The 27,654-nt window shown below is 38.9% G+C and overlaps 2 protein-coding genes across 15 annotated transcripts in view; both read right to left on the reverse strand.

Moving 5' to 3' along the window:
* Positions 1 to 3,001: 3,001 nt before the first annotated feature.
* On the reverse strand, positions 3,002 to 15,570 carry mdm4 (MDM4 regulator of p53). 3 transcript variants are annotated; one of them, XM_083534224.1, is made up of 11 exons: positions 15,405 to 15,570; positions 14,924 to 15,008; positions 14,745 to 14,819; positions 13,592 to 13,725; positions 12,968 to 13,017; positions 10,779 to 10,843; positions 8,892 to 8,991; positions 6,449 to 6,609; positions 6,101 to 6,274; positions 5,950 to 6,018; positions 3,002 to 5,267 (listed from the first exon to the last, which is right to left on the reverse strand). In XM_083534224.1, exons 2-11 carry the CDS (start codon positions 14,999 to 15,001, stop codon positions 4,758 to 4,760), a joined length of 1,416 nt encoding a protein of 471 aa, XP_083390350.1. In that variant the 5' UTR covers positions 15,002 to 15,008; positions 15,405 to 15,570; the 3' UTR covers positions 3,002 to 4,757. The 3 variants fall into 3 exon arrangements, with proteins under 3 accessions (XP_083390350.1, XP_083390349.1, XP_083390348.1); XM_083534223.1 differs by having other exon boundaries at positions 6,101 to 6,289; positions 15,405 to 15,564; XM_083534222.1 differs by having other exon boundaries at positions 6,101 to 6,292; positions 15,405 to 15,564.
* Positions 15,571 to 23,282: 7,712 nt separating this feature from the next.
* atp2b4 (ATPase plasma membrane Ca2+ transporting 4) overlaps positions 23,283 to 27,654 on the reverse strand; it is a 109,133-nt gene continuing 104,761 nt past the window's right edge. For all 12 annotated transcript variants that reach the window (XM_083533960.1, XM_083533958.1, XM_083533963.1 and 9 more), the window contains one exon: positions 23,283 to 24,151. In XM_083533960.1, the coding sequence (XP_083390086.1) occupies positions 23,861 to 24,151 (291 nt within the window). In that variant the 3' untranslated portion in view covers positions 23,283 to 23,860. The remainder of the gene's footprint in view (positions 24,152 to 27,654) is intronic.

Raw genomic sequence — 27,654 nt, forward strand, 5'->3', positions numbered from 1 at the left:
GGACATTATGTATCAAAGCATTCATAAGCAGCACCACAGACTTTCCAGGAGCTCACCGATACCCTAATCTAGGTCTGGGAGAAGATTCCTCTGGACACCATCTCATTAGGAGCATGCCCAGATGTTGTTGGATGTGCAAACAGCCACATAGGTAAGCACACACATCCTTCACTTAAGTAGAAGTACAGATACATATGTTTGAAAAGGCTCTGACAAGGCCTGAAAAGGTGTGCACACACACTACAGTGTTACTGACTTGCACACACGCTACTGACTTGCACACACACACATACTACTGACTTGCACACTCATACTACTGACTTGCACACACATACTACAAACATACACACACATTCTACAAACTTACACACACACTACTGATTATGAGCTGTTGTGATAAAATGCTGAATGAGCCTGTAATTTACATTTCTGACAGATATTTGGTGCTATTTTAATTCCAGTCTGCAATGGAGTGATGATTTTGGTTTCCATTGACACATCTTGTTCTCACTGAATTACAGAACATATAAGTAGACTTTCCACTTGAATATTTCATTGAGGTGCAAAGTCTTCCCTTAAATTTTTTTCGAACAGTATGTTTTCAGTACTGTGCAAAGGTTATCTAAGTAGGTGTGAAGAAATGTAAAGAAAGAATGTTTGTTGTGACTACCCTGAAGCTTCAAACTAGCATAAATGCTTACACTTGCACAAAGTCAGGGATTTTGTAGGATCAGATTTAGGTGTATGATTAAACAATTATACCAAGCAGGTGCTAATGACCAACAATTTCATATGTAGGTTGAAAAAGACAGTTTTATGTCACAGGACAAACACCAGGAATAGATTTCAAAGCAGACTGGGGTCTTAAGATGTGCTGTTGAAGTAACACAAAGAAACGGGCAATGTTGTGGTCCGTAGACGCAGCGGTCAGCCAAAGAAACTTAACGCAGCAGAAAACGGAGCATTATACAGCAGTTAACAGTGAAGCATGGCCATGGTTCCTTACAAGTTTTACTATATTACTATATATTCTGCAAATGGATTGAGAGTTGGTCAGGATTAATGGTGTCCTCAATGTTGAGAAATGCAGGCAGATAAAATCATGCAAAACCATCAGGGAAGCATCTAAATGGAAACAAGTTTATACAGCAGCAGGACAATGACCACAAACATACAGCTGCCATTAAGAGCTGTCTTCAGCATAGAGAACAGGAATTCCTGGAAGCAATGGTTTTGACTCACACAGAATCATGGTCTCAAAATTAGAGTCTGTCCAGGTTTACATGAGGAGACAGAAGGATTTGGGGCAGCCTACATCCACAAAAGATCTACCGTTAGATTTCCAAGATGTTTACCTGCCGAGTTCCTGCAAAAACTGTGTGAAAGTTCACATAGAAGAATTGATGCTGTTGTGTAGGTGGTCACATTAAATACTAATTTGATAAGGATTTCTATTTTCTCCATTTACTTTTTGTTTTGCTAATTGATAAAAAATAAACTAACTTTTAATTTGAAAGTATTCTTTACTTTTCATCATTTTTGCGCACACACACACACACACACACACACACACACACACACGATTCAAGTCCAGAAACATGAACAATGTTTGCTTAGTCTGTTTATTTCTACTCACTCCAAATACATTCTGAATAAGTAGGACCTCCACCACCACTACATCAAAGATTTGACCTTGTTGTGACTTTGACCATTTTTAGATCAATTCAAGCGATCTGCTGGTAACAAAAATTACAATACCTACAAAACCTTTATCAGTCGTTCTTCAGATATTAGATGAATGGGTAACAAAAATATTTGTGAAAATCAAGAATCTACAGACTCTGATAGAAAGAAATCCACCCAGCTTAGTCTTCATACAGATACTGTAAAAATTTTTTAAGTAAATAAAGATAATTAACATCATAGACTTTTTTTCACAAGCAAATATGCCTTAGTTTAAAATTATTGTTCCTTAAAACAAAGGGAGGACTTACTCCTATAAGCTCATTAGAGAGCATCAGGGCCTGAGGATTGCAGAGTCATCATGAGCAATGCCCCAAGACATTCGCACATAACTCTCCACACACACACACACACACGCACACAGCATAAAGACATTCTTGATTAAATGTTAAAGAAAAAGCTTGTCCTTTAATCAGGTTTTTGCCTCGGCAGCACCACCAATCATAAACAGTGCCTGAGAAGGTCAGAAATAAAACACTTCACTTCAAAACACTGATGCTGACAGATAAACCACGGGAACAACACTGCCAAAAGGAAGGCGTGCCCACATGCGCATGGAGCCATGCACAAAAAACAAACAGGCCTTGAGAGAATAAACAGGATACAAAAAAAGGGTTCGAGTGAAAATGCAGGAATTCCATTATGGCAAAGAACGACACACACAATGAGGTTCACGACGCATATCAATTTTTTTGAAAGTCAGCTCCATTATATTCGTTATTACGTGCATTTGTACGAGTAGCATGCGTCACTATTCAACTCCTGATTTTTTTTCCCCCACTGATTAGCAAATGTCAATTTAGCTGAAGTAACGTTCCAGCCATCCCATTAATGCTATCACATGCAATTAAAGCAGTGACCTTAAAAAGGAGTTCTGCAAAATGAAGCACTGCAAATTAGCCCTGTGAATGCAATTACACTCTGAAGCTCTGCATTGCTGATTAAATGAAACAACCACCACTAATGTGACTCATTCAGACCCTAGCATATTGTTCAGTTTTTTGAAAGCTTTCACATTATATTTTAAAATAAAGGCTCGTTTGTGATGCTAATCACCACTGTGCAGTTTCTCCTATGCACATTTACACCACTTCTATAATAAATGATGTAACTGCATATATATTTCCTCTATCCTTGTCTTTTGCATTCTGCAAATACTGCCATAGACCCTGACTGCCCTCTAGTGGTTTACAAGGAAGGTGCACATGTGATGAAATGCGTGTAATGTCTGGGCGAATTAAAAGAGCAAGAGAAACAGTTTATAAATTAGTTGCACTGTTTATTCAACTTAAAAAACAAAAAGTTGCTTGTAAACAGGAAATCCGTTCGTAAGCAGAACTTGTTCGGAGACAGACAAAACAAAAATATATAAACTTCAAATAATTATGGCAGTGACTTTAGCTCTTTTCAGTTTTTTAAAACCTTGAATACCACATAGCATAATGAGCAAAATACATCATTCGTAATAATGTGCAAGGGACTGGAAATCTGCTTATACAGCCACAGAAAAGGCGATAAGCATTCTGTTCAAAGTTATTCATATTTATAGAAAATCCGACATCTATCGCCCCCTAGTGGCAAGATAAACCAGCAAGCATTTTATAGCGGTTGAAGCCTAGTGTGATGAGCAATCAAATCAAAGCTTTCTCAAAAGGCAAAGCACAAAAAAGGTAAAATAAACAAGCGACAGAACAAACCATTTAGGAACCTGTGAAAGAAATAAGCACAGGAGCAACTGAATAAAAAGAAGTGCTTTTTTTTTTTTTTTTTAAGAAAACAGCAACAGTTTTAACTCAAGTTATAAATACAAGGAACAAAAAGGTGTAAAACAGTTTTCTAAAGAACAAAAGACATTTGGCACAAATTTGCAAGAAGTTATCAGAGTCAGCTTTTTTTCCCTTAGTACACCCTACACAGGCTACAAGAGATAGTGGACAAGAAAGAAGGCATAAAGGCACAGTGTAATAGAGGGGAAAAAAGAGGCCTTAATGGCAAATCAAGAGATCTTCTGTTCTTCAATGTTCATACTTCAGTGAAGCTCCAACTCGGGCGATGAGAAGAAAAAAAATAATAAAAAAAGAGAAAAGGAATAGATTCTTTACCGGAGCACTGGAGCAGAACTGAAACCTCTTGGCCTGCTTGACCTTAAAAATCGAAATTTTGAGGAAACGTCAAGCTTTGCCGGCTAGTCTTCTCAGAACAATGGAGCACAGGCTGTTAGATATTTGCACACATGTACAGCTCACAGATATTCCATATATTTAAAAGACTTCTGTACAAAGTGCTACTTTCGGTTCTATCGTTCTCTGCAAAATACCAAACCATTAAAAAAATGAAGAGTAAATGAATAAATGAATACAATTGTGGTTCGCTCACAATTAACATGCAGAGCTGGTGTAACTATCACAAAAACAAAAACAAAAAAGACATCCCCATGTAACGGGGAGATTAGTTTAATAAATAATAGACAATTCTCAGCTTAAAACCCAATGGCTAGTCAATTCTTAGTTTACATTGTGGTGGCATGGGCTAAGCTAATGTGCAAAGTTTTTTCAGGTATTTGAGTTTTGATGAGCTACTAAAAGCATTTTGCAATGCAAGAATTGGTTTCCTTGGTGCGATGCTTTTACCATGTCAGGAAGTACCAGGCTGTGATTTGCTTGCTACCTCCTTCCCCTGAACGGGAATATATACACATCCTTCCATAACACATGGAAAATACCAGCTTTACATAAATATTCATGTTCGCCAATAGTAACCTTGTTCGGTACATTATATACACACAATGCAGATAGAAAAAGAGCCTATTTACATATTACACATTGTTAATTCCTAGGATTTTACACCTGCACCCTATGCACTATGTACAACTTAAATATGTATATTTCACATGCAAATTATTAATTTGATGCTATATTTTACATGCAACCTGCTTTTTGCTTGTTAGGGTATGGAGGCCTTTATACACTCTCTACACATGTGTCTATTTTCTATACAAACCACTACTTTGGCTGTCAGGCCACAAACATCTTGATGACTTTCTGGATGATCTGGCCACAGCCGGGGCACGGCGCGTGGCACTTGTGCAGTTTACGTGCGCAGGGAAAGCAGGTGAGCATGTGCGCTGTGCGCCCGTGGATGATGTTGCCGTCACGTGGGCGCACGCGGCACAGCCTGCAGGGTTCCAGCATAACTTCACGCCCTTCTTGGCTTTCCTGGGAACTCTGAAGCACACGGCGCGGAGCTTTGCCCTTGGCAGATACGGGCGAGCCGGGTAGATCACGCGATAGCCAGTGTGAGGGCAGGATGACGGGGTCCGAAACGGTTCTTGGGCAGTCAGGCACATCGATGCCATCATCCTCATCCTCGATATCGTCTTTGGGATCTGGGAGGTTGGAGACCGAGATGGAGTGTGCAAGGCGGGTACAGTCTTTGAACCAGTTTTTGCGCAGCGCCCAGCAACGCATGCAGTAACGCTGTGTGGCCGAATTAAACTTGCGGCACTCTAAACACTGCCAGGCGTCCTGGGGCAAACAGAGAAGGATTAAAGTTTAGGAAAAAAAATTACACTTAGATATTACTATATTTGTCCCTTTTTATAATCTCTCCTGTACATAAAATTAATTTTTAAACTGACCCAGTTTGCCCACATGCCTCAGATTCCTGTTCTTGGCTGACAAGAGTAAAACCTGAAGTTTTCTGCTGCTGTGGAAGCCCACATGATGTTTTGTGATTGGTGAGATGCTTCTCTGCCCATCACACTTATACAGAATTATGACCTGAGCTACTAAATAGTTCTTGGCAGCTTGTACCAACCCGGCCTTTTTTTCTTAGACCTCGCTCAGCAACAAACAAACTGTCGATCTGTTGTGTGTGAAAAATCCTAGGAAATCAACAGTCTCTGGAAAAGAAAAAAAAAGGTCCATCTGCTACCATCCACCATGCCACATTCCAAGCGATGGAGATCACACTTTTTATTCATTGTAATGTTTGATGTAAACATTACTGAGGCTCTTGACCTGTATCTGCATGCTTTTGTTTAGTTTTTTTTCCAATGTGCTGCTGCCTCATTATTAGATAGATGTTCCTCAAACTCATTTCCATTATTCTGGGAATTTGTGCAAAATCAAATAGCTTCACCATAATAAATCAACTGACGCACATGTTTACAACATTCCTAAATCTGCGGGAATCCAAATAAGGTACCTGTGTGGAAATTTCGGTGTCCGTATCATCACTGAGACACTGAGAGTCATCCTCCAGCTCTTCCTGCATCTAAAAATAAGAATCATTTTAAGGATACAGATTTCTACTAACGTCCCAGTGGTAAGGGAGGTTATATTGAGGCAGCCTTTACCTCTTTATCCTCTTTGCTGTCGCCCCCTTGCTCCTCTTCTTCCTGAGGGGACTCAGAGTCGCTGCCCTGCTCGAGCGCCGCCTCCTTCATCTCCACACTAACCTGCTCACTCTCCGCCTCGTTCAGAAACCACAGGTCGTCCGTAGTGTCGGACACAACAGCAGTGTCCTCCTCCTGTCCACAAGAGAGCTGCTTAGGATAGGACAGTCCTATTACTAAGTAGGTTGTAATCATAAAAATGTTTGAATTTTACTGTATAATATGTTTATACATCAAATTATTATGTCCCCATGTATGCAAGTGTGTGAAAAGGTTCAGAATAATAAACTGTTCAGTTAGTTGTCTTACTTGATTTGTGTGGATGTCTGTGGAGCCATTGCTCCTGCGGGTGTAATTACTGCGTAGGTTGCCCAGAAACCACCAGGGCAGGCCGGACAGATCCCATTCATCAAGACTCACATCCAGCTTTGGCCGCTTACAGGCTGACCTAGGCATTCCATCTAATGAGTCTGTACACAATTACAACACAAAATGTGTCATTTATGGCTTTCAGAAAGAAGTAATAAATAAATAGATAGTTTTGATGAAGTCTATTATAATCATCCAACTGTGTCTTAATTTTGTCAAGTCGGATTTTCATATGTGGGTCTTCCCCAAACTGTTGCCACAAAAGTGTAAGGTACAGATGTATAGAATGTCTTTGTATGCAGTAGCTTTAAGATATACTTTCTCTGGGCTGATTAGTTTCAAACCTGTTCCAGCATGACAATGCCCCTGTCCACAAAGCAAGATCCATGAAGACATGATTTCTTAATATGTGACAGAACTGACTACACCCTAAGCCTTCTCACCTGACATCAGTGGCTGACCTTACTAATGCTCTTGTGGCTGAATGGGAAAATACCGAGAAAAATGCGCCAAAATCTCCAGAAAAGTCTGCTAGAAGTTATTATAACAGCATAGGGGTATAAAGGGCAGGTGTAAACAAATGTCTGTCCACATACTGTACATAATGTTTGGTGTATTTAAAATATATATTTATATATATTAGTTGGTAATAAGAATGCTCATGCTAAAGTACCTTCTTAAATATATTTCTGTGCTACAGAAATATATTTCATTTAAATTTTATTTTACTTATTTCCCCTTCATAGCCATTTTTAATGGGTAAATAAAAATATGGGATTGCACCCATTCATGATTTAAGAACTTGTGGGGCTTGTGTGAAACGACAGATTTAAAAGTAGATCAGACAAAAAGTAAACCTAATGACCCCCATATAAGGGGGCATTCTGTTACAGGGGGGAAGAAACAACCAGACAGGTTTACCCTGCAAAGGAATAGTTACTGGTGCCCTCCCTAGAGACGACCCTGGAGATAATGTCTACAGGCAGGTGTCTGGTGACTAGGTCATCCATACAACCCATTGAGGCCTAGCTGAAATGGAAGCATAGCATTCTAATGGGCCCACCACCTGCAAGATGAAAGGTGGGGTGGTCGGGTACAATATCAGTCAATATCCTGGGCAGCAGTGTGATGGAGACTAGACCCTTTAACAGAAACTGGTTTTGGAATTTGAAATGCAATTTTGCTGGCAGGGAAAAGGTATGAAAAGCACACAGTTGGCTTTATATTCTCATACTGTAAGGGTTCCGAACAAGGGCTTCTTGTTCAGGTAGTGCAAGTTTCAGGTTTAGCAGTCTCAGGATGAGAACCTCAGAATTTTACCCGAAAGGTTGCCCCCATTAAGCAAGAAAATCATGTATCTGCATCAAACAGTAGTTCAGAGCATTTCTTAAAGCAAGTGAAGCAAATAGAAGGGAGTGCCGACCTCTAGTGAGGATGTTCTTGAGCAATAAACTTTGGGACTTTGGAGAAACTCCTTAACTTAGTAAGCATGTCCTCCATTTAAAGAGAGCATGTAAGAAACATCAGGTATTCTTTGGAGTCCATTATGCAGCTTGGGTTACTGTGCATATTAGAAACCTTTATAATGGCTTCTTGGTGGTCCATATTTTAAGAAAAGAAGACCTGGATGTGATCCAATTTAAGGCACATCGCATTCTGAAGTCTTTCAGAAGGCTTGGAAAGGTTTAGGAGGGGTTAAGTATCTCACAAGCATTTAAGGAGCAGTCAGAAATCATTCAGGCCAACCAAAGCAGTATTACAGTCAAAGCACTAGTTTCCAGAGGTTAATCTAGAGCTCAGTTTGATAATAAAGCGCTCTGTTTACTGCATAAACTACATCTCTATCCTCATCTACGATCATGAGCTGTAGGTATTGACCTTTGCTCCTCATAAGTGAGGGTTGCCAGCAGAGGTAGATTATAAGAAGTTTGCCTGCTAGGCTTCTGGTAAAGCACAGTCATCCACACTCCACTGAATAAAAACCTAAAGGAATATCCAGGGCTGGGAGAGGAGATTTTATCATGAAGCTGGTTTGGAAATGTCAAGGGATCTGAAAGGAACCAAAAGAAACTGAAATCTGGATAAAGTCTAAAAATACACCTCATTAACAATCACCAGGAAAAGCAGAAGACACCGAATGAAAGAATAAATTCAGCTGACACGAAAGAGGAAAAATTGTGTAACCAGCTGTGGTACAATCAGAACATGATAGGGGAACTTAATCAAATTTTATATCTAGTTTATTTGGCATTAACTCTTAATTGAATGCTATGTTTATATTATACTGTCCTTTTGTTGTCTGTCTGTATTGTACTTGTAATGTGGCAATTCACTTGACAGGATTCATGCAATGTGGAGCTAAAATAAATAAACAAACACATACTGTCATCTTCATCCCGTGGTCTACGCTGTGATGTATTCTGCATGCCACAGGTGCTGGCATCACTGAATGATGCTCCAGAACTACACATCTTACTTGACACCTACATGGTGGAGGAGAAGCTGCATTATTGCCAGAGGCTATGATGTTACAATAGGCAGAATAGCAGCTCCTCCACAGCAAAGACCTTGTTTATGTGGCTGCAGAGAGCCACACACACACACACACACACACACACACACACACACACACACACACACACACACACACACACACACACACACACACACACACACACACACACACACACACACACACACACACACACACACACACAGAGAGAGAGAGAGAAAGGAAAAGGAAAAGGGAGAAAGGGATCTATGCTTCTAGGTTTCAAAATGGCCTGAGAAACCCCTTTAAAAATGCATCACTCATTAAAATTGATGTTTGGGTAAGGGGGGGGGGGGGGGAAGAGAAATTAAGTGCAAATAATAATAATAAAAAAATCAAGCTAATCTTCAGATGTTAAAATATAAGGTTAATCTTGAATAAAGAGCAGGATATGCATAAATACAATATGCAAGTCAAAGGTGGCCATACCTTTCACTATCAGATTTTATTTATGAAACGGCTTTGCATCTATATAGCATATATTGCCCATCCCAACCCAAAAGGTGTAGCCACCACAAGCAAGTGATTTATATAAAAAAATAAAAATAAAAAAAGACCAAACTGCCAGGCTCTTCACACCAAACTCTATTTCATCAGCCAAATCAGACTGCTGTGTATAAACCCATGGTAAATTGCTTAATGTGTTAATGCTTGTAAGGGTGTAGGGAAGAGGGGTGGAGGGTGAAGAAGGCCGATCTGTGGAACAAACAGAGCTGCTATTATGCCAGAATAAAGCGGCGGAGCAGAGAAGAAAACTCTGAGTGACAAACAGAGACAGGGACTCTGTTTCCCCATTAGCCATGCCCACACTGGTGGCTTTTCCCCCCAAACTAAAACCACCAGGCGAAGCTGACCTTGGGGATGTACAGAGACGGTGCCACTCTGTACACACATGACTGTTGGAGGCTGCTGCTCTTCCAACCCTCTCATGGCAAACTGCATTTCACCTCATCACCTAACTAATAAATTCATCAAATCTGTCTTTGGAATAAACGATAAAGATATAGGCATCCAAAACAAAACAAAAATCTGCCACACTTCCTCAAACCTTCCAAGAGATACCGGTAAATAGTCAATCTAGGTATTATGAATCTTTGTGTGGATTAGTATAAATACAGTAAAGAAAAAAAATAAATAAATAAAAAAGCATAAGATGAAAATGTATTAGCCCTATGAACGATGGATTAGTTTTACATAGGGAGGTAATAGATCTGGATTGAGGATTTTTAATCTATTAGGAATAAAGGTGTTCATTAAGCAAATGCCTGTAATTGACCAAATACAGAGCTTCTTTAGTAATAGCAACCCTGTTTTAATGGATCTTGAGGCAATGTAATAAAGTCATGCACATTCTGGCTATGGCTCATTAATCTGATCAAATTACAGACATTTTTCTAAACCTGCCAAGTTGCTAATAATACATGCCTAAACCTCCGTTGGTAAAACTAATCCATAATCAATAATGCTACAATCTGTGGTTTTGGATAAACCTGAACCCTGAGCAGGCTATGTTCATTGCTGCCAGAGGCACCTCCATTTTCCAAGCTCTTTATTAAAGAACCATTGTAAGCATTAACATTTCTGTCAACCGACATGTATATAAAAGGGTCAAACTCCACCATCATAAATATAATTGATTATAACCATCTATGTCCATGTTGTTGCCATGAAAGGGGCAGATGAGCAACGCTTCTCCTGTGCACCATGCTGTCGCTTTACCTGACCGGGATCTTCACATGGAGACTGATTAGAATCCTTGCCGACTGAAACATTCTTTGCCGCGTCTGCATTTCAAATGAGACATAGTAACATACAAAAAAAAAAAAAAGAAAAAAAAAAAAAAAAAAGAAAAAGAAAAAAAAAAAGAAAAAGAAAAAGACCTGCCCTTTATTAACCATGCACACACCATTCGGTCTTAGGATAAAGACAAACAAATTCCCCATTAGCCAGAGATTTGTGTGGGAATGGAGACTTATTTATTTTTATATACAGTGAGGAAAATAAGTATTTGAACACCCTGCTATTTTGCAAGTTCTCCCACTTAGAAATCATGGAGGGGTCTGAAATTGTCATCGTAGGTGCATGTCCACTGTGAGGGACATGATCTAAAAAAAAAATAAAAATCCAGAAATCACAATATATGATTTTTAAACTATTTATTTGTATGATACAGCTGCAAATAAGTATTTGAACACCTGTCTATCAGCTAGAATTCTGACCCTCAAAGACCTGTTAGTCCGCCTTTAAAATGTCCACCTCCACTACATTTATTATCCTAAATTTTATGCACCTGTTTGAGGTCGTTAGCTGCATAAAGACACCTGTCCACCCCATACAATCAGTAAGAATCCAACTACTAACATGGCCAAGACCAAAGAGCTGTCCAAAGACACTAGAGACAAAATTGTACACCTCCACAAGGCTGGAAAGGGCTACGGGGAAATTGCCAAGCAGCTTGGTGAAAAAAAGTCCACTGTTGGAGCAATCATTAGAAAATGGAAGAAGCTAAACATGACTGTTTAGCTTCAAATACTCAGGTGATCTCACATCGTGGGGTCTCAATGATCCTAAGGAAGGTGAGAAATCAGCCCAGAACTACACAGGAGGAGCTGGTCAATGACCTGAAAAGAGCTTTCAAGTTTCCAAGGTTACTGTTGGTAATACACTAAGACGTCATGGTTTGAAATCATGCATGGCACGGAAGGTTCCCCTGCTTAAACCAGCACATGTCCAGGCACGTCTTAAGTTTGCCAATGACCATTTGGATGATCCAGAGGAGTCATGGGAGAAAGTCATGTGGTCAGATGAGACCAAAATAGAACTTTTGGGTCATAATTCCACTAAACGTGTTTGGAGGAAGAAGAAGGATGAGTACCATCCCAAGAACACCATCCCTACTGTAAAGCATGGGGGTGGTAGCATCATGCTTTGGGGGTGTTTTTCTGCACATGGGACAGGGCGACTGCACTGTATTAAGGAGAGGATGAACGGGGCCATGTATTGCGAGATTTTGAGGAACAACCTCCTTCCCTCAGTTAGAGCATTGAAGATGGGTCGAGGCTGGGTCTTCCAACATGACAATGACCCGAAGCACACAGCCAGGATAACCAAGGAGTGGCTCTGTAAGAAGCATATCAAGGTTCTGGCGTGGCCTAGCCAGTCTCCAGACCTAAACCCAATAGAGAATCTTTGGAGGGAGCTCATACTCCGTGTTTTTCAGCGACAGGCCAGAAACCTGACTGATCTAGAGAAGATCTGTGTGGAGGAGTGGGCCAACATCCCTCCTGCAGTGTGTGCAAACCTGGTGAAAAACTACAGGAAACGTTTGACCTCTGTAATTGCAAACAAAGGCTACTGTACCAAATATTAACATTGACTTTCTCAGGTGTTCAAATACTTATTTGCAGCTGTATCATACAAATAAATAGTTAAAAAAAATCATACATTGTGATTTCTGGGATTTTTTTTTTTTAGATTATGTCTCTCACAGTGGACATGCACCTACGATGACAATTTCAGACCCCTCCATGATTTCTAAGTGGGAGAACTTGCAAAATAGCAGGGTGTTCAAATACTTATTTTCCTCACTGTGTGTGTGTGATATATATATATATATATATATATATATATATATATATATAATGGCACAAAACCAATAACGAACTTACCATTGTCTACTACGAACAAAAAAGAAATCAGTAAAAAGATTTTACAACTAAAATACGTTCCACATGCATACTCACTCTCAGACACACCACATACAAAACCCTCAAACTGCAGACTAAGGTAGAAAATAAAATAAGGTTTAAGACTGCAGGGTAGTGCAAATAAAAGTGTCAGAAATATACAGTTCAACATTTAAAATATATATCTTAGAAAATAAGAAAATGCACATGCAGGCAACATACCTGAGCCATTTAAAATGAGCAAGTTCTTCTTCAGCATCTCATAGACAGGGCTGTAAAACAGAATGACATATTGAAGAAAGCACTGCACTATTTCTATGCACTGGGTTATGATGTACTACACAAGTGCTGTGAATGCTTCATTCTGACTGGTCTAAAGGAGATGATTCATCTTTGAGCTATTAGGTTTATAGAATATAAAATCTATTCTTTAAAATAATAATAAAAAAAAAAGCTTTACTTGCTCTGACATTTTTTCTATTGTAAGGACACTGGGATTTGGAAACATTAAAAGACTTTTACGAAAATAACTTGGCAGGGGAAATTAATTGTTCAAAATATGCTACTTTCTTATATTTCTAGAAATTTACACAAAATTCATCTCGCTATATTCTCGCAAATGTTTTCTGTGTGTTTTAAGTGTGTGGGAGGATGATTTATAGTTTAAACTAATATAATATAATATAATATATATATATATATATATATATATATATATATATATATTAAAATTAAAATAAAGAAAGAAAGACATTTTTGTGGTGGTTTCCATTTATTGTGGTGGATTTTAAAAGTTAACCACTGCGATAAACGGGGGATTACTGTATACCAAAGGCATAAACTCACCTGGGGCTTTTGACAGAAAAGCTTTCAACTTCCAATAGCTCCCCAAGCGGATCATCTTGACAATGGACTATGTGCTGCCTCTGCTTGTCATACAATTCCTTCACAATAATGTACTGCCCAAGGTAGTGCATTACCTACAATCACAAAGTGGTGAGATTAAGATTTCGTGCCTCTGATGACTGACCGAACAATCTTTAAAGATTATTGACCGACCTATTCCTTTGACATACTGAGTTAGACAAATCATAGCTAGCATTAACACAAATGATGGAACCTAGCAAAGCCCTGCAGGTTTGACCACTAAACACTTTTGGAATTCGAAGGCTGACTGTGCACCAGACCTTCTCACTTGACCTAAGTGTACACTGTAGGGCTGAATAAACAGATCCCATTGACACACTGAAAAAGGCAGAGGAAAGGTTTAAAAAACAAAAAACAAAAAAACAAGAGTGCCCACTCTTAAAGCATATTCTGCCATGGAAGTCAGGGTCGATGCCATTTTTAAATGCGCACATATGGGTGTCATGGTCAGGTGCCTACATACTTTAGGTCATACAGCTTGCGTAAAGTCTACATGCGGAACTGTATTTTGCTGAGCTGTTACCGTTTCCACATCCCTTCCACATGCCTCACATTCATGTAGTAAAAAAAAACAATATCTCCTGTGTCCCTGCTTCACATGTGAATAGTGCGGTAGGTGGGAACGATTCAGACACTACAGAACTGACTTTTAATCTCTGCGTGTTTGTATTCGGATCGCATGTTAAGTGAAACTGGAGTTCAAGTGTGGGCCCGGTTTAAAAGTATGTATTTTAACAGGCCACCCTAGGTAGAAACACCTGCAATCTTCTTTAACCCTTTACTAGTGTCCAATTGCAGGATATTTAGGGTGAACTCTGTCCTTATTCTTTAACCCAGTGTTCAGAGTACTGGAGCATAAAAATCCCAGCAATCCTTCAGCATCTGATACACTTCATCTCAGTGTAATGAATAGTGCACTATCCAAATATTTCAGTTTTCCAGATGGATGATATACGGTGAAATGCTGTGGATTGCATTAGATAAGGGGTCTAGACGTGCATCTACACAACAGACGTAATACATCATTAGGGCATGTTTCCCAATGGAATGCTGACAATATGCAGTAACCAACCATCTTCAAGGTGAAAACCTCCTCCTGAGCTCCAGCTACCCGAAGAATCTGCAGGAGGGGAGCCTTGGGCTGAACCTGCATTATAAAAAAAATTACCAAGAAGTAGAATGTCAAATGATGGCTTGTGTATATAGAGGATCTAAAATTTGCTAAATAATATGACCATCTGTCAAGGTTACCTGACTTCCCTCCCCGGGTAGAGCTCTGCATGCTGGGCTGGAAGCCGAGTGCAGGGCTGATGACATGGAGTCCATCATTATAAAGCTGTAAATTCACGGTAAAAAAAAAAAGATATTTAAAATCCCAAATACATTATGAAAAGCACGTCATTCAATAGCTCTCTGTACACAGCGAACACCATTCACATGACCTCAATTCACCTGTCACCAATAAGCTCCATTCTAAACCAGACATACCAAACAAACAGAACAACAATTATTATAATAATAAATAACTAAATGGTCAAAAAACTAACATAGCTCCTTAGAAAATGCTTCAATATAGCAAACGTACACGCTAAACTATCGCTAGCAAACCCTGCTCTGAAACAATACTAGCTAGCAAGCCATGCTAAGTAGCGCGCTAGCTAAATTTATATTGTCTATAAGGATTTGCCGCATAAATAACCAGAAAATACGCCGAGTAAATGGACATTCTTACCTTAAACCGACTAACGAGTTACATCTTTAGGCTTTTTACCTCCCACAAAGCAGGTCCGCGTTTATAACTAGCTAATAGTTTCTAAGCTAACAGACGCGGGAGGTTTTTAACCGCCTACAATTGACGTGGTGTGTGTCGAGTCCAAGTCTGTTCAAAAAAAAAAAAAGCCCTAGTTTCTTTTCAAAATAAGAGCCGGTAAAGCTATTTGGATTTGTCCAGAAACAAGTCATTTACACGGGGAGGGAAAGAAATATCACCAAGATGCACTATTTTGAAAAAGGCAGTGTAATGTCCAGGGCAATGTTCTGCTGGGAAGCACTGGGTTCTGGCATTTATGTGGACGTTACCTTGACACCTACAGTACCACAAGCCTAAACATTGTTGTACACCAAGAACACCTCTTAATGGCAATGGTAATCCTTAAAAGCAGTGCTCCTTGCCACACTGCAAAAATGTTTAGGAATTGTTTGAGGAACATAACCAAGAAATGTCTAGATCACAATACAAAAAAGCATTTGTGGGATGTGCTGGACAAACAAGTCCGATTTAAAAAGGTTCCACTTTCACGACTTGCCGCTAACATCTTGGCGTTAGATAAAACAGCTCATCTTCCGAGGTCCTGTAACGTCAATGCCTCAATGGGTCAGGGCTGTTTTAGTGACAAAATGCACATGTAGGCAACATACCTGATGGTCACCTACACAAGATGGTTTCACTGGTGGTTGGACAGATGTTTTAATGTTGTCACTAGTACAAGTAAACTGGATACAGTATTCACTATACATTTTATATAGTATCTATTAAGGCCATCCATTGATTTGCACCACAATATACCGGTAACATTAACCTAAATCCTAAAACCATGTTTTTAAATCCTCTAATGCATAAGGATGAAAGGCCAAAAATCAGAGGTCCATGGGCCAGAAGTAAATGCTGCATTATATCAAACTGTATTATGTTAAAAGTTGCCATAAAAATAAACTGTTTATCTAATCTATCCATCTAGACCACCATCCAAAATTCCATTTATAGTACAGTAGTAGCAATACTGCCATATGCTTGTGATATCAGTGACCTTTGATAAAAAAAAGCTAACAATTTTAATTAATTACCTGTGTTGTTTAGTTTTGTCTCATCATGCTGTCTACTATCCTTCATTTTTTTCTTGGTTATGTGACCGCTGAATTAGAGGTTTCAATATCACGCTTGAGTCTACATAGCTGAAGCCGATTTATCATCTGTGCCAAGCATGTGACATTCAGGAATCACGAAACAGCAGTCTGTTTTTGTGTCTTCAAGTCTGTTTCAATCTGCACTCGCTTCTATACCATTTATATGAATAAAGACCACTCTCCCACCACCCCCATTGCATATTTGAAAAAGTGTATGCGAGACAGAGAGAGAGAAAAAGAGAAGTGCATCAACCCAATCTGGGCGATACGCCAAAAAGCAGAATGTGTTGTGTATATTTTCCATTCATTAATACACTATATGGACAAGAGTATTGGGATACACGGTCTTTTCTTGCCATATGTGGTTCTTCTCTAAACTGTTACCATAAAGCTGGCGACACATACAATTTTGCGTTCACTTGAACTTGGAAAACCAAACCTGTTCCAGCATGGCAATGACCCTCTGCACAAAGCGAGATCCTGAAGATATAGTTTACATGGCATGGCGAGGAAGATCTTGAGTGGCCTGCTGTAGAGCTCTGATCTCAACCCTACTTAACACCTTTGGGATGAATTAGAACACTGACTGCAGCCCAGGCGTCCTCACCTCACCCTACATCACTACCTGACTTTACTAACACCCTAGTAGCTGATGAACACAAGCACACCCCAAAATCTAGTGGAACATCTTCCCAGAAGAGCGAAAGGGAATTATGAGAGCAAATTGGGAGTAAATGTGGAAAGCGATGCTCAAAAAGCACATACCATACTTCTGACCAGGTGTCCACAAACTAATGGCAATTTAGTCTACGTATGTTTTGACTCCGTAAATCCCAATAACAAAAATCTGCAGCAAAAGGACTGTTTCCAATCTACATTTCAGGTAAAGTTTACTACATTATTGTACTGGAGGCTGTGGTATTAATTTAGTTTGCCATATTGAGGTTGACATGAAATCCTGTCAATATGACAACAAATTTTGGATATTTAAATATAAGCAATGATTTGACTGACATGCACAGTATACTTCTAGTATGCATAGTATGCTAACTTCTACTATAGTACTTTATTTTTTTACTGTGTATATTCTCATGTATCTCAACATGTTAAATGTTAACATCAGCATATTTGAAGCATGAGTGAGTACAATGTTCTTTTGTCTCTGTGCTGGAAAACGTTTGAAAGGGTGATTTGTTACTTAGTGATGAATGTACCAAAAGAATCCATAGTCAGGATTTTGAGAGGTTTCCATGTTAAACAGTTCTGCCCCATTGTTTTATTAAATTGGAAAGAACCTAGCTATTTGAAGATAATGGAGGCAGATTAGATAAAGGTTGGCAAATAAAAAGATGGACATAAGGCTTTTAGAAGATCGGTATATAAAGATTGTCCACTGACTGTGCTTTTGGGAACTTTCTGGACCTGCCATTATTTGCTGATTACACTGCTTTTAATTTTGACAACCCTTAAGTCTGAACTTTTCAGATTTTGTTTCAGAGTTTGTTTCTTTTGCCAGGGCCTTTGTTATACAATCGATCAAAGGAAAAAAATAAACCAGAATTCAGACCTGTCGAAATATGTTAAGTCTGCTCCTCATTTCATTCATACAGTGTTCCTGCTGTGCTGCAACTGACCAGTCAAATCTCAGAGTCCTCAGTGCAAGTAAATGATGAAAACACTAGTGGAATAAATACATTACCTGTTTAAAAACTCATTCAAGGGGGAAAAAAAGTGGCAAAAGGAGTCTTAATGTATTTCAAATCCTAATGGCTTTATTTCTTTATATATATATTATATATAATATATATATATATATATAGTTATAGTATAGAATAACTTTCACCTCAATTGCTCGGGTATAATTTTTTGTTTGTTCTGTTAATTTCAAACGACAGGACATAAAGAACAAGGCATTCCACATGATCATATATTACAAAAGAGTAAATAAAATTTGAAGGTGTGCACGTCACACGCATACATACGTACATAATACACTTGCTTTTTTTTGTTTGTTTGTTAGTATAAATGATGAGAAATGGGCATGGATGCTTTCACTGAGACAGAAATGAGAAGAAAAAAAATTAACTGAGAGAGAGAGAGAAAAGAGAGAGAAAAGAGAGAGAGAGAGAGAGAGAGAGAGAGAGAGAGAGAGAGAGAGCGAGAGAGAGAGAGAAATAATCAGGATTAAATAATTGATCACAATCTAAAATCAACCAATCTGTTGCATAGTTGGAAGCAAACAGGACTGACATTTTGGCATGATAAGTTATATTTACAGAAAGGGAACGTGTTGTGGAGAGGGTTAATCTAATGCCGGATTGGTGTCAGCTGAAACACACATTGATATAAGATGCTGTTTATGATCATCAATCATTTCCTTTAAGGTTCTCAGTGCAGCCTAATTGTTCACCTGGTCCAAAGCTGCTAATAAAACAAGTGTTAACAATCTTCTGTTATCGTAAACCATGTCTCTAATGAAGCTTTTTCCAAATGAAGGTCAACTAATGCTGAAAATGACAAATGCTTTTTAAAATGACCTCCCATGCTATCTTTCTCCTGTACCCATTACGCAGTGTTTTCGAATTTTGTGTCCCTCAGACATTCAGATTTTGGCAACTGGTATCTTGCTGTCACATTTTAGCCCTTGGAGAGCCCTTAAAGTGCTATACTATGTAGTAAGAACACAGATTCTACGTCATTCAGACAAAAACTGGGCAGATGTAGCTGGAGTGTAAACACATAGTCTTGATGGGGCAAAAAAAAAGCATTAGCGTTCCAGTTTTTCATCTGTAAGATCACTAATAAAAAAGGCAAAATTAAAATAAAACTTTATAAATATAATCTGAAACAATACACTATTACTCCTAGTTGTTATGAGAATTTAGATTTCAAACAATCTTCAGAGTAATGCTTTTTTTTTTTCCTTCCCAAAATCCAAACCCATCTCTTTTAGCCAAACAAACATTTTCAGGTCACTACCACAGTGGTATGTTTGACGTAACATCGCCTAAAATGGCACTTTCGTGACCAGGACAGCTTATTCAAGGAAAAGATCTTTGCTTAATTTCACGCAAAAACAAAGCCACACCTCGGTATCGAATGTAAACACGACCTTAGGCACAAGAGCATGGTTTCCTCTTAGACACAGTCGATTAAAAATAGTCAGAAGAGAGCTATAAGTAAACTTACTCTAGTTGTCAGCAAATCAATATTATAGTCCTATTCAGAATCCAAGAAAACAGAAGTAAAAAAGAAAACCGATAATGGCTATTTTTTTCCACCTTATACATTTTATATGCTTAGGCTTAATCAATTTATTTTTATCCATTTTTTCTGCCTAACTCTATAATGTTGAATTTCTTGTGAATTTCTGGTGACTATCCACCTCTATACAAAATACAAAAGTTACTTAGCTCTGAGGAAAAGGTTGGCTGACTTATAAAATATCATACAGAAGGTACAGAAACAGAACAGAACAGACAGACCTGTGAGCGTGACAAGTGGCCACAGTCTGTCACAGTAATCGCCGGTCACTGGAAACAGCAATCATTTTTGCTTTTATTCCCCACATCTACCTGTTCTTCGGATTTTACACAATCAAGCCCACATTCCCAAGTCACTGAATAAAAACCGGTGTTTTTTTTTTTTTTTTTCTTTTCTTTTTTTTTTTGCATTTAATGGAATGCAGAATGTACATATTGATAAAAAAAAAACTAAACAAAAACAAACAACAAAAAAAAAAAACTAGAATGTGGAGGGGGAAAAAAAATTGATGGATGCTTACCTTTGGAGTCAAAGTCTCCAGTTTTTCTTTTATTAGCAAAACTCCATGATGACCCTTTGATGGCTCATGCTTGACATGACACCATGTTGTATAACATGCATGACCCTACCAAAAATGACACGAGATGGAAAGTTATAGATGGGTGTGGAGTAAATGTAATCATGCTTGGATTAAAAAAAAAGAAAGAAAGAAAAAAAGTCCCATTCCACAGCTCATTTTCCTAGTGATTGTGGAACGTTAGATTTATTGAATCGGAGTAAGAAAAAATACAATACAAGCCTAAAGAAGAAAGCAGAGTGGACAAGCTTCCCAGTCTGAATCAGACATGTATATATAATCATATAGTCGAACACATCCAGCGACCAGTGTTCATTTTTTCCTATGACAGCATCATGTCAGTGTGTGTTTCTTCTGCTCTGTTAATCATATATATAAGAGCTGTGTGTTTGTATGTGTGTTGGAGTGCCATGTGCGGCGTTCATCGTGAGATCGAGTACAGGTTTTTCGGGACATCTCATTCCATTCGTAATCATGCAGAAACACTGAACACATATATTGAACAGTTAAAAAGTTCTTTCTTTCTTTTTTTTTCTTTTCTTTTTTTTGAAGCAACACAGGACACTAGAAATACCACTCACACCAGGTTGTACATATTGCTTTGAACCACTAATTTTGTTTATAAGTCATGCATGCCACATAGATGATATTAGGTTTATACAAAAATAACACCAGTGCTTATTATTGTATTCATAGGAATTAAAGAAATTGGTTGCATCCTTTTTTTTTTTTTAACCCACATTTTTTTTTTTTTTTTTAAAACCTCTCACAATTCGAATAGACTTTTTGGTTGCCTAAGTGATGGTATGTAGGCGCTCGTGACTAAATTTCAGGTTTAAAAATGCGGTTTATTTACAGCTGCGGTGTATCGCTCCTAAACCCCGACACTGAAACAAGAGCTGTCGAAGACATTTCAGTAGACTAGCCACGCAGTCGAATCGGCTACTGCATGCCATGTTTTTGAGTGTGTTATTTTATTTTTTTTCTTCTGCACCTCGGCAAATCCTCGAGACGCGTTCGCTACGAGAACAAAAACGTCTTGCAGAGCCAAATCGAGTACAACTGAAACTGCTGCTGCTTTTCCAAATGATTTAGTGTTGATCAGTGTACAGCACAATGTCCAGGGATAAGATGATGCAATGAGGTGAAAGAAACAAAAAGTGACAAAATTCACAAATATTCATTTAGGACATTTTTAGGACATGAAAGCAGTAGTGTCGTTTTGACAACGCAACATTTCTGTAGGGACTCGTATAACGCTATGTAATGATTGTACAAAACACTTTGGCAGAACTTTCCTAAAGCTTTGACTGCAGAACGAGCTTTTTTGTCGTTTTTTTTTTGTTTTAACACTACACTGAACGTCAAGCATAGTGCACTAGATGTGAGAAGATTGATAAAAAAAAAAAAAAAAAAAGATTATTCAGAGCATTTGCACGCAGAAATGTACTCTCAAACAAACCTTGACAAGCTTGTATATTTAAAAAGAGAGAAGAAATAAACCAAATAAATTATGAGAATATCATGCCAATGAACATAGTGTGAATTTACATGATGAAAATATGCATTGTAATTAAAATTCATATAGAACGAACAAAGATTAAATTTTTGAGCTAGCAACGGTAACGCAAACAGCTGTGTACCATTTACAGTAGCCGGTATGTTAGTTATATTATAGGCCTTCGTTTTTTCCCCCCAACACACCTACGCCCAAGCAGAGTTTTTTTTTTTTAATGTATCTTTCGGGATTTGAAGTAAACACGACGTGCTCTCGTTCTCTCCTTGGTCAAAGTGTTTCTTATGAAACGTGGCATAAGTATATCTGTAAAGCAACGTAGACTACCTGCCCGCTTTTTACATCACAAACCAATGACAGTGCTGAATGCTCCGGGCCTATACACCATTTCATTTATAGATTTCCATAATATTAAAAAGTACTTAATATAAAAATACAGAACAGTTGTAAAAAACAAAACAGAACATTGAGGCTTATATGAAATTTACACATTTCGCCAGAATAATACATCACTTTGGGGAAATAAGCAACAAATTAAAAAAATCTTAATTGCCAGTAGGGGGAAGTGCGGCTTTGTCTAAATTGTTGCACGTGAAATATTAAAAGTGGTCCGTCTTCTTGTCTTTTCGGCAGTGACTGTTTGTTTTTTTTTGGCGCAAAAAAAGGAGGAAAGCAAAAAAAAAAAAAAAAAAAAAAGAAAAAAAGGAAAATGGGATTATAAAAGAACAACCTATAAAATATGGCTCTTAGCAAGTAGAAAAAGTCTAACCTAGCTAGGTATGAAGTCAGGATTAGAAATATGGCAGTACTACGATTTGGGAATCAGAAGCACATGGCCAAAGGTTTGGCAGCTCATCTAACAGGCCATTAATAGGGCTCGAAACAGACGCTTCGGGGTGCGGGATACGTGTTAGCTATAATGTGTCGGATGCTGATTATTATTTGTTTTTCCTTCAGAGGCGGAGTGTCGGAACGAAACTGCACAGATCCTCCAAATGTCTTCCGCAACTGATCAGCAGAACCGAGTCGAGTCTAACGTGAAACGACAAGAAAAGTAGACCTGAATCTAAGCTGAATGCAGGAACGCATGCGTGCACACACACTCACTCACACACAAACTCTCAGTCATGAGTCATGGTAAACACAAAGTTCCATGTTGACATCCTCTAACTTCATTCTGGGATTTCGATTGCAACTGTTGAGGCTGAGATGATGCGCTGCATGGCACACATGTTTCGTCATGGTGAAAATCAAGCACACGTTCTTTCACTCTACTTTCATCGTAGCAGCCTTAGGTCTGTGCGTACACAACCCAAAACACGGTCGAAAAAACAAAGACAAAGATGACCTTAATTCAAAAAAGTCAATGTATTTGGGGAAGGAAAAAAATAATGTAGTGTGTGGACTCCTTAAAACATTGATAAGACAGCAGTTTTGGGGTTTAAAAAAAAAAATAAACAAGAAAAAAAAAGAACAATGTTTAAAACTATTGACTACTTTTCAGACGAGTGTCGCTTGTGTTTAGAAACATCATAAAATGTAAAAAGAATAAAATCATGTATGAACACATCTGTTGTAAATCTGACACAGTAAAATGTGAAAAAAAAAGACCTAAGAAACAAAAACATGACGTATAAATCTGACCACCAAAAAAAAAAAAAAAAAAAAGAAAGAAAGAAAGAAAGAAAGAGAGAACAAGGATACAATGTCAGTGAAGGACAGGCTGCAGCCTCCGATCTGCCCTCATGTGGGCAAGTAAGACTCTGCCGCACGAGCTGTCATAGTGCCGACGCCACCAGTCGAGGAGGAGCTGAAGGGGGAGGAGGCTCCACGCGAGGATTCTGCATGAAGGGCGAGGTGTTTCTTTTTTTTTTTTTTTCAGGGAGAAGCTTGAAGAGGGACACAATCAGGACTGAGAAGAAGATGGTCAGACGGAGAACTCGCGGCCGTGGACGGAGCTGTCCGGGGGTTCTCCGCCTCCACCTCCACTTTTCCTGGGGGAGGCGGAGGAGGAGGATACAGAGGAGGAGGAAGGCAGCGGCTCGATCTCGGCACTGCTCTCCTCTATCGTCGGCACGTGCTCCTCCTCCGCCTCCTCCTCCTCCTCCTCCTCCTCGGCCCTCGACATGAACTCAGGATGGACCATGAAGTTGTGGATGGAGGTGTTGGACTCGAGGCCCGTGTACAGTGAGCTGCGGAAAGCGTTCACCACCTTAATCTGGGGTTTCAGGAGAAATGCAGAGAGAAAGAACACGGATTAGAGGGATTACACTAGTGGTCACGGAACGTGCACTGCATCTGCAACTTAGGAAAATGCAATCTCCAAACTGAAGCTGCTTGTAAAGTTCCAAAACAACATAAATAGAACATAGCACAAGCATTTAAAAAAAAAAAAAAAAAAAAAAAAAAAAAAAAAAAAAAAAAGGTACAACAGGCATGAACTTCAAGCACGTCACTGCACAACATTAAACACATCACAGGCACTAAAAATACCAGACATTAGACATGCTACACACACAAACAGGCAACACCCAATCACGTGCACGCTCTACTAAACAAACGTCTTATCCTTTAGAGGTGTTGACGAGAAAAATGGAAAAGATTTATAAATTTTTTTCCTTTTAAAGAACAAAGAGATACAGTAAAATTCAAACAATCTGCAATCCGAGCAGAATTTCCCCGAATCACTGCAGGTTAAAGGGTCTCAGCATCAGCAGGAACACTCATTTGCATGATCGTTGAACTAAAGCTGTTTTCTGATTTCGATGGTGTATTTCATCTAACAACGTCTGAATGATGCAATCATGCCTTTCAAAGTGTTTTAGATCAATCACGTATGCACTATACAAGTGACATGCATGGCCAGTGGCAGTGGGGAAAAATACTCTCTCTCTTTTTTCTCTCCTAAATAAATGATTGTATGATATTTGTGGGGACTGATAGTTCACAAAGTTTATTATCTTGAGATAAGACTGAAGTTACTGCTCCGTTTCAGTAGACGAAGTTTAGAAGCATCAAGTAAAAGATGGGAAAAAAAAAACCCTGAAAAGGTCTTTCGAGAATATGTTTTATATTTGAATTAATCCGGTGAGTTTGTATTTACGTTTAATTTCCATTTTTTTACGTTTACATCATCAACTTCAGACATTGACATATTTAGAGACACTTGGTTCTTCCGTGAAATGCCTACAAGATAAGCTGAGATGATAAGTACTTAGTGCTTATCTTCTGATAGTACTTTCCAAATGTACTGCTATGGCATTAAAAAGACAGCCCAGTTCAAGGGCACGTCCTTTTCCTAAATTGTGAATAGAACGAGTAAGTTCAAGTCTGGGACTAGGCTTAAGATCTGGAAGTGTCTGGGCTGAAATACTGGCAAGACACTAAAGCATGAAACCACAATATGTCAGGGTTAGGTTCTTTTTCGCACTCTCTCAGTTTCATTTCAACACGGTTGCATTTTAGCAATGCCAAACAAAAAGTAAAAAAAAAGATATACAAGTTAAAATATATCTTTTATATTTCTATTTGAGTAAAAGTACAAATGTATTTAAACAGTTTAATATCAAAACCAAGTGCTTATTTATGCACTACACGATATGTACAAAAGTTTTTAGACACCTGACCATAAGATTCATATGTGTTGTCTGAACATCCCTTTTCCACATTTACTCCCCATTTCCTGTTATAATAACCTCCACTCTTTTGGTAAGATGTTCCAATAGGAGTGTACTTGTGGAGATTTGGGCTTATTCAGCCATAAAGGTGTTAGTAAAGTCAAGCACTGATGTAGATTGAGGAGGCCTGGGGTGCAGTCAGTGTTTCAGTTCTAAACAATGTAAGATTGAGGTCAGAGCTCTATAGCAGAACACTCAAGATCTTCCATTCCAACCAACAAACCATATCTTCATGAGCCTGTCTTTGTGCACAGGGGTATTGTCATGTTGGAACAGGTTTGGGAATTGTAATTCAAGTGAAGAGAAAATCTCATGCTACCCGAAGGCACCTTATACCACTGAGTGCCACCAACATTGTGGTAAGAGCCACATACGGTCAGGTGTCCCAATACTTTTGTCTATACAGAACATATTTGCATAATTTATATAATTCAATGCTGAATAGTCCTGCTTATCATCCCGTTTTACTTTACTCAGAATGAAAGGCAGGAAAGCCAATAAACATCCAGAACATTTTCAGCTGCTCCTAAACATGTGAAATTGCACACCGACTCAATCCCGTCTATAATACGGTGTCTGTCAGCGCCATTCGCTTTCCCTATACGAAGCCTTAAGCCTCCACATGCCATAAATATTGATATCTGGCTTCACTAGGACGACTGTTTATATTCCCAGCATTGCATTTTGTCATACGGTCAAATCTCCTATGAATCTCATAAGCCGCTCCATCACGGCTTCAGAGAAAAGTGGCTTCATCTCAGCACGTCTGGCATCCCTTCGGGATTAAATCGCATATTAAAGTTTAACCCCACAAAAATTAGCCGAGGAAGAGAAAACATCTCTCTGGAAGACACAAAGGAGAAAGGCGCACAAGACAAAAGGACTTCCACAAATCAAACATCAATCGTTTTAACTTCTATTAGAGGAGGGAATGCATTTCTATTGCTTCCTCGGAGAAAAATAGTCATTTATACATAATTCGTCAGCTGCAAGTCGGCGGCCGGCTTTGATAAACGCACAGCAGTAAAACAAGCAGACAGTTTCTCCTGCTGAAAGCTAAAGGGATGGCATGGAAAACGTTTCCACCAAGGTAACATAGGTAAAGGGAGCAGAAAAGTCATGACTCGCATATCCTCCTGCAAAACAGAGTGGGAGGGATGAGTGAAGTAAGCATGGAGTGTGTCGTGTCAGAGATCTGGAAAGAGAAGAGGAGGGGTATGGGGGGAAAAAATAGTCTAGATGGATAGAGAGCAGAGAAAAAAAAAAGAAGAGAGTGTAAAGTGTGAGAAGGCGAGAGAAAAGGAGACGGGAGGGTGTAGGAGAAGGCAAAAGGGGGAGGGTATGTGAGAGATGAAGAGTCTGCCATCTCTCATCAGTGGCAAGAAAGTGAGATATGAGTGAGAGAAAGAGAGAGCAAGCTAAAAGGGTGAGTATCTGCATGTTTCCGTCTCTCCCTCTTTCTCGGTTCTGTTGCTAGGCAGACAGCGAACATGAGGCACAAGAAGTGGCCACCCGTCACCTTGGAGACACTCTCAAAGGATAGATCAAGGTCATGGACCAATTACGCTGCATTCCTTTAATCACTTCCTGTTTTATTCCTTTAATCTATTTTTAGAGAGGATTTTGACCAGACATGTTCTCATACATTCATTAACTATGGAAAGTGCCAATGTGCTGCCCTATGCCAGGTTTTGGTTGCCAGGCAAACTAAATAATTGGCATTAAAATAGATGAGAAAGAACATCGTGATCAATAATACGATAACACACGCAAATTTTCTTTGAATTCATTTCAATTTGACTCATATAGCAGTCTTAACAATGGACATCGTCACAGAGCAGCTAGGCTTTAAACGGGTCCCTAATGAGGCAAGCCAGAGGTGGTAATGGCAAGGAAAAGCACCAAGAGATGGCATGAGGAAGAAACCTTGAGTAAAACAAGACCTACAGTGGGTACGGAAAGTATTCAGACCCCCTTCAATTTTTCACTCTTTGTTATATTGCAGCCATTTGCTAAAATCATTTAAGTTCATTCTTCTTCCTCA

Source organism: Silurus aristotelis (assembly GCF_946808225.1).
Source record: "Silurus aristotelis genome assembly, chromosome: 28".
Classification (NCBI taxonomy): domain Eukaryota; kingdom Metazoa; phylum Chordata; class Actinopteri; order Siluriformes; family Siluridae; genus Silurus; species Silurus aristotelis.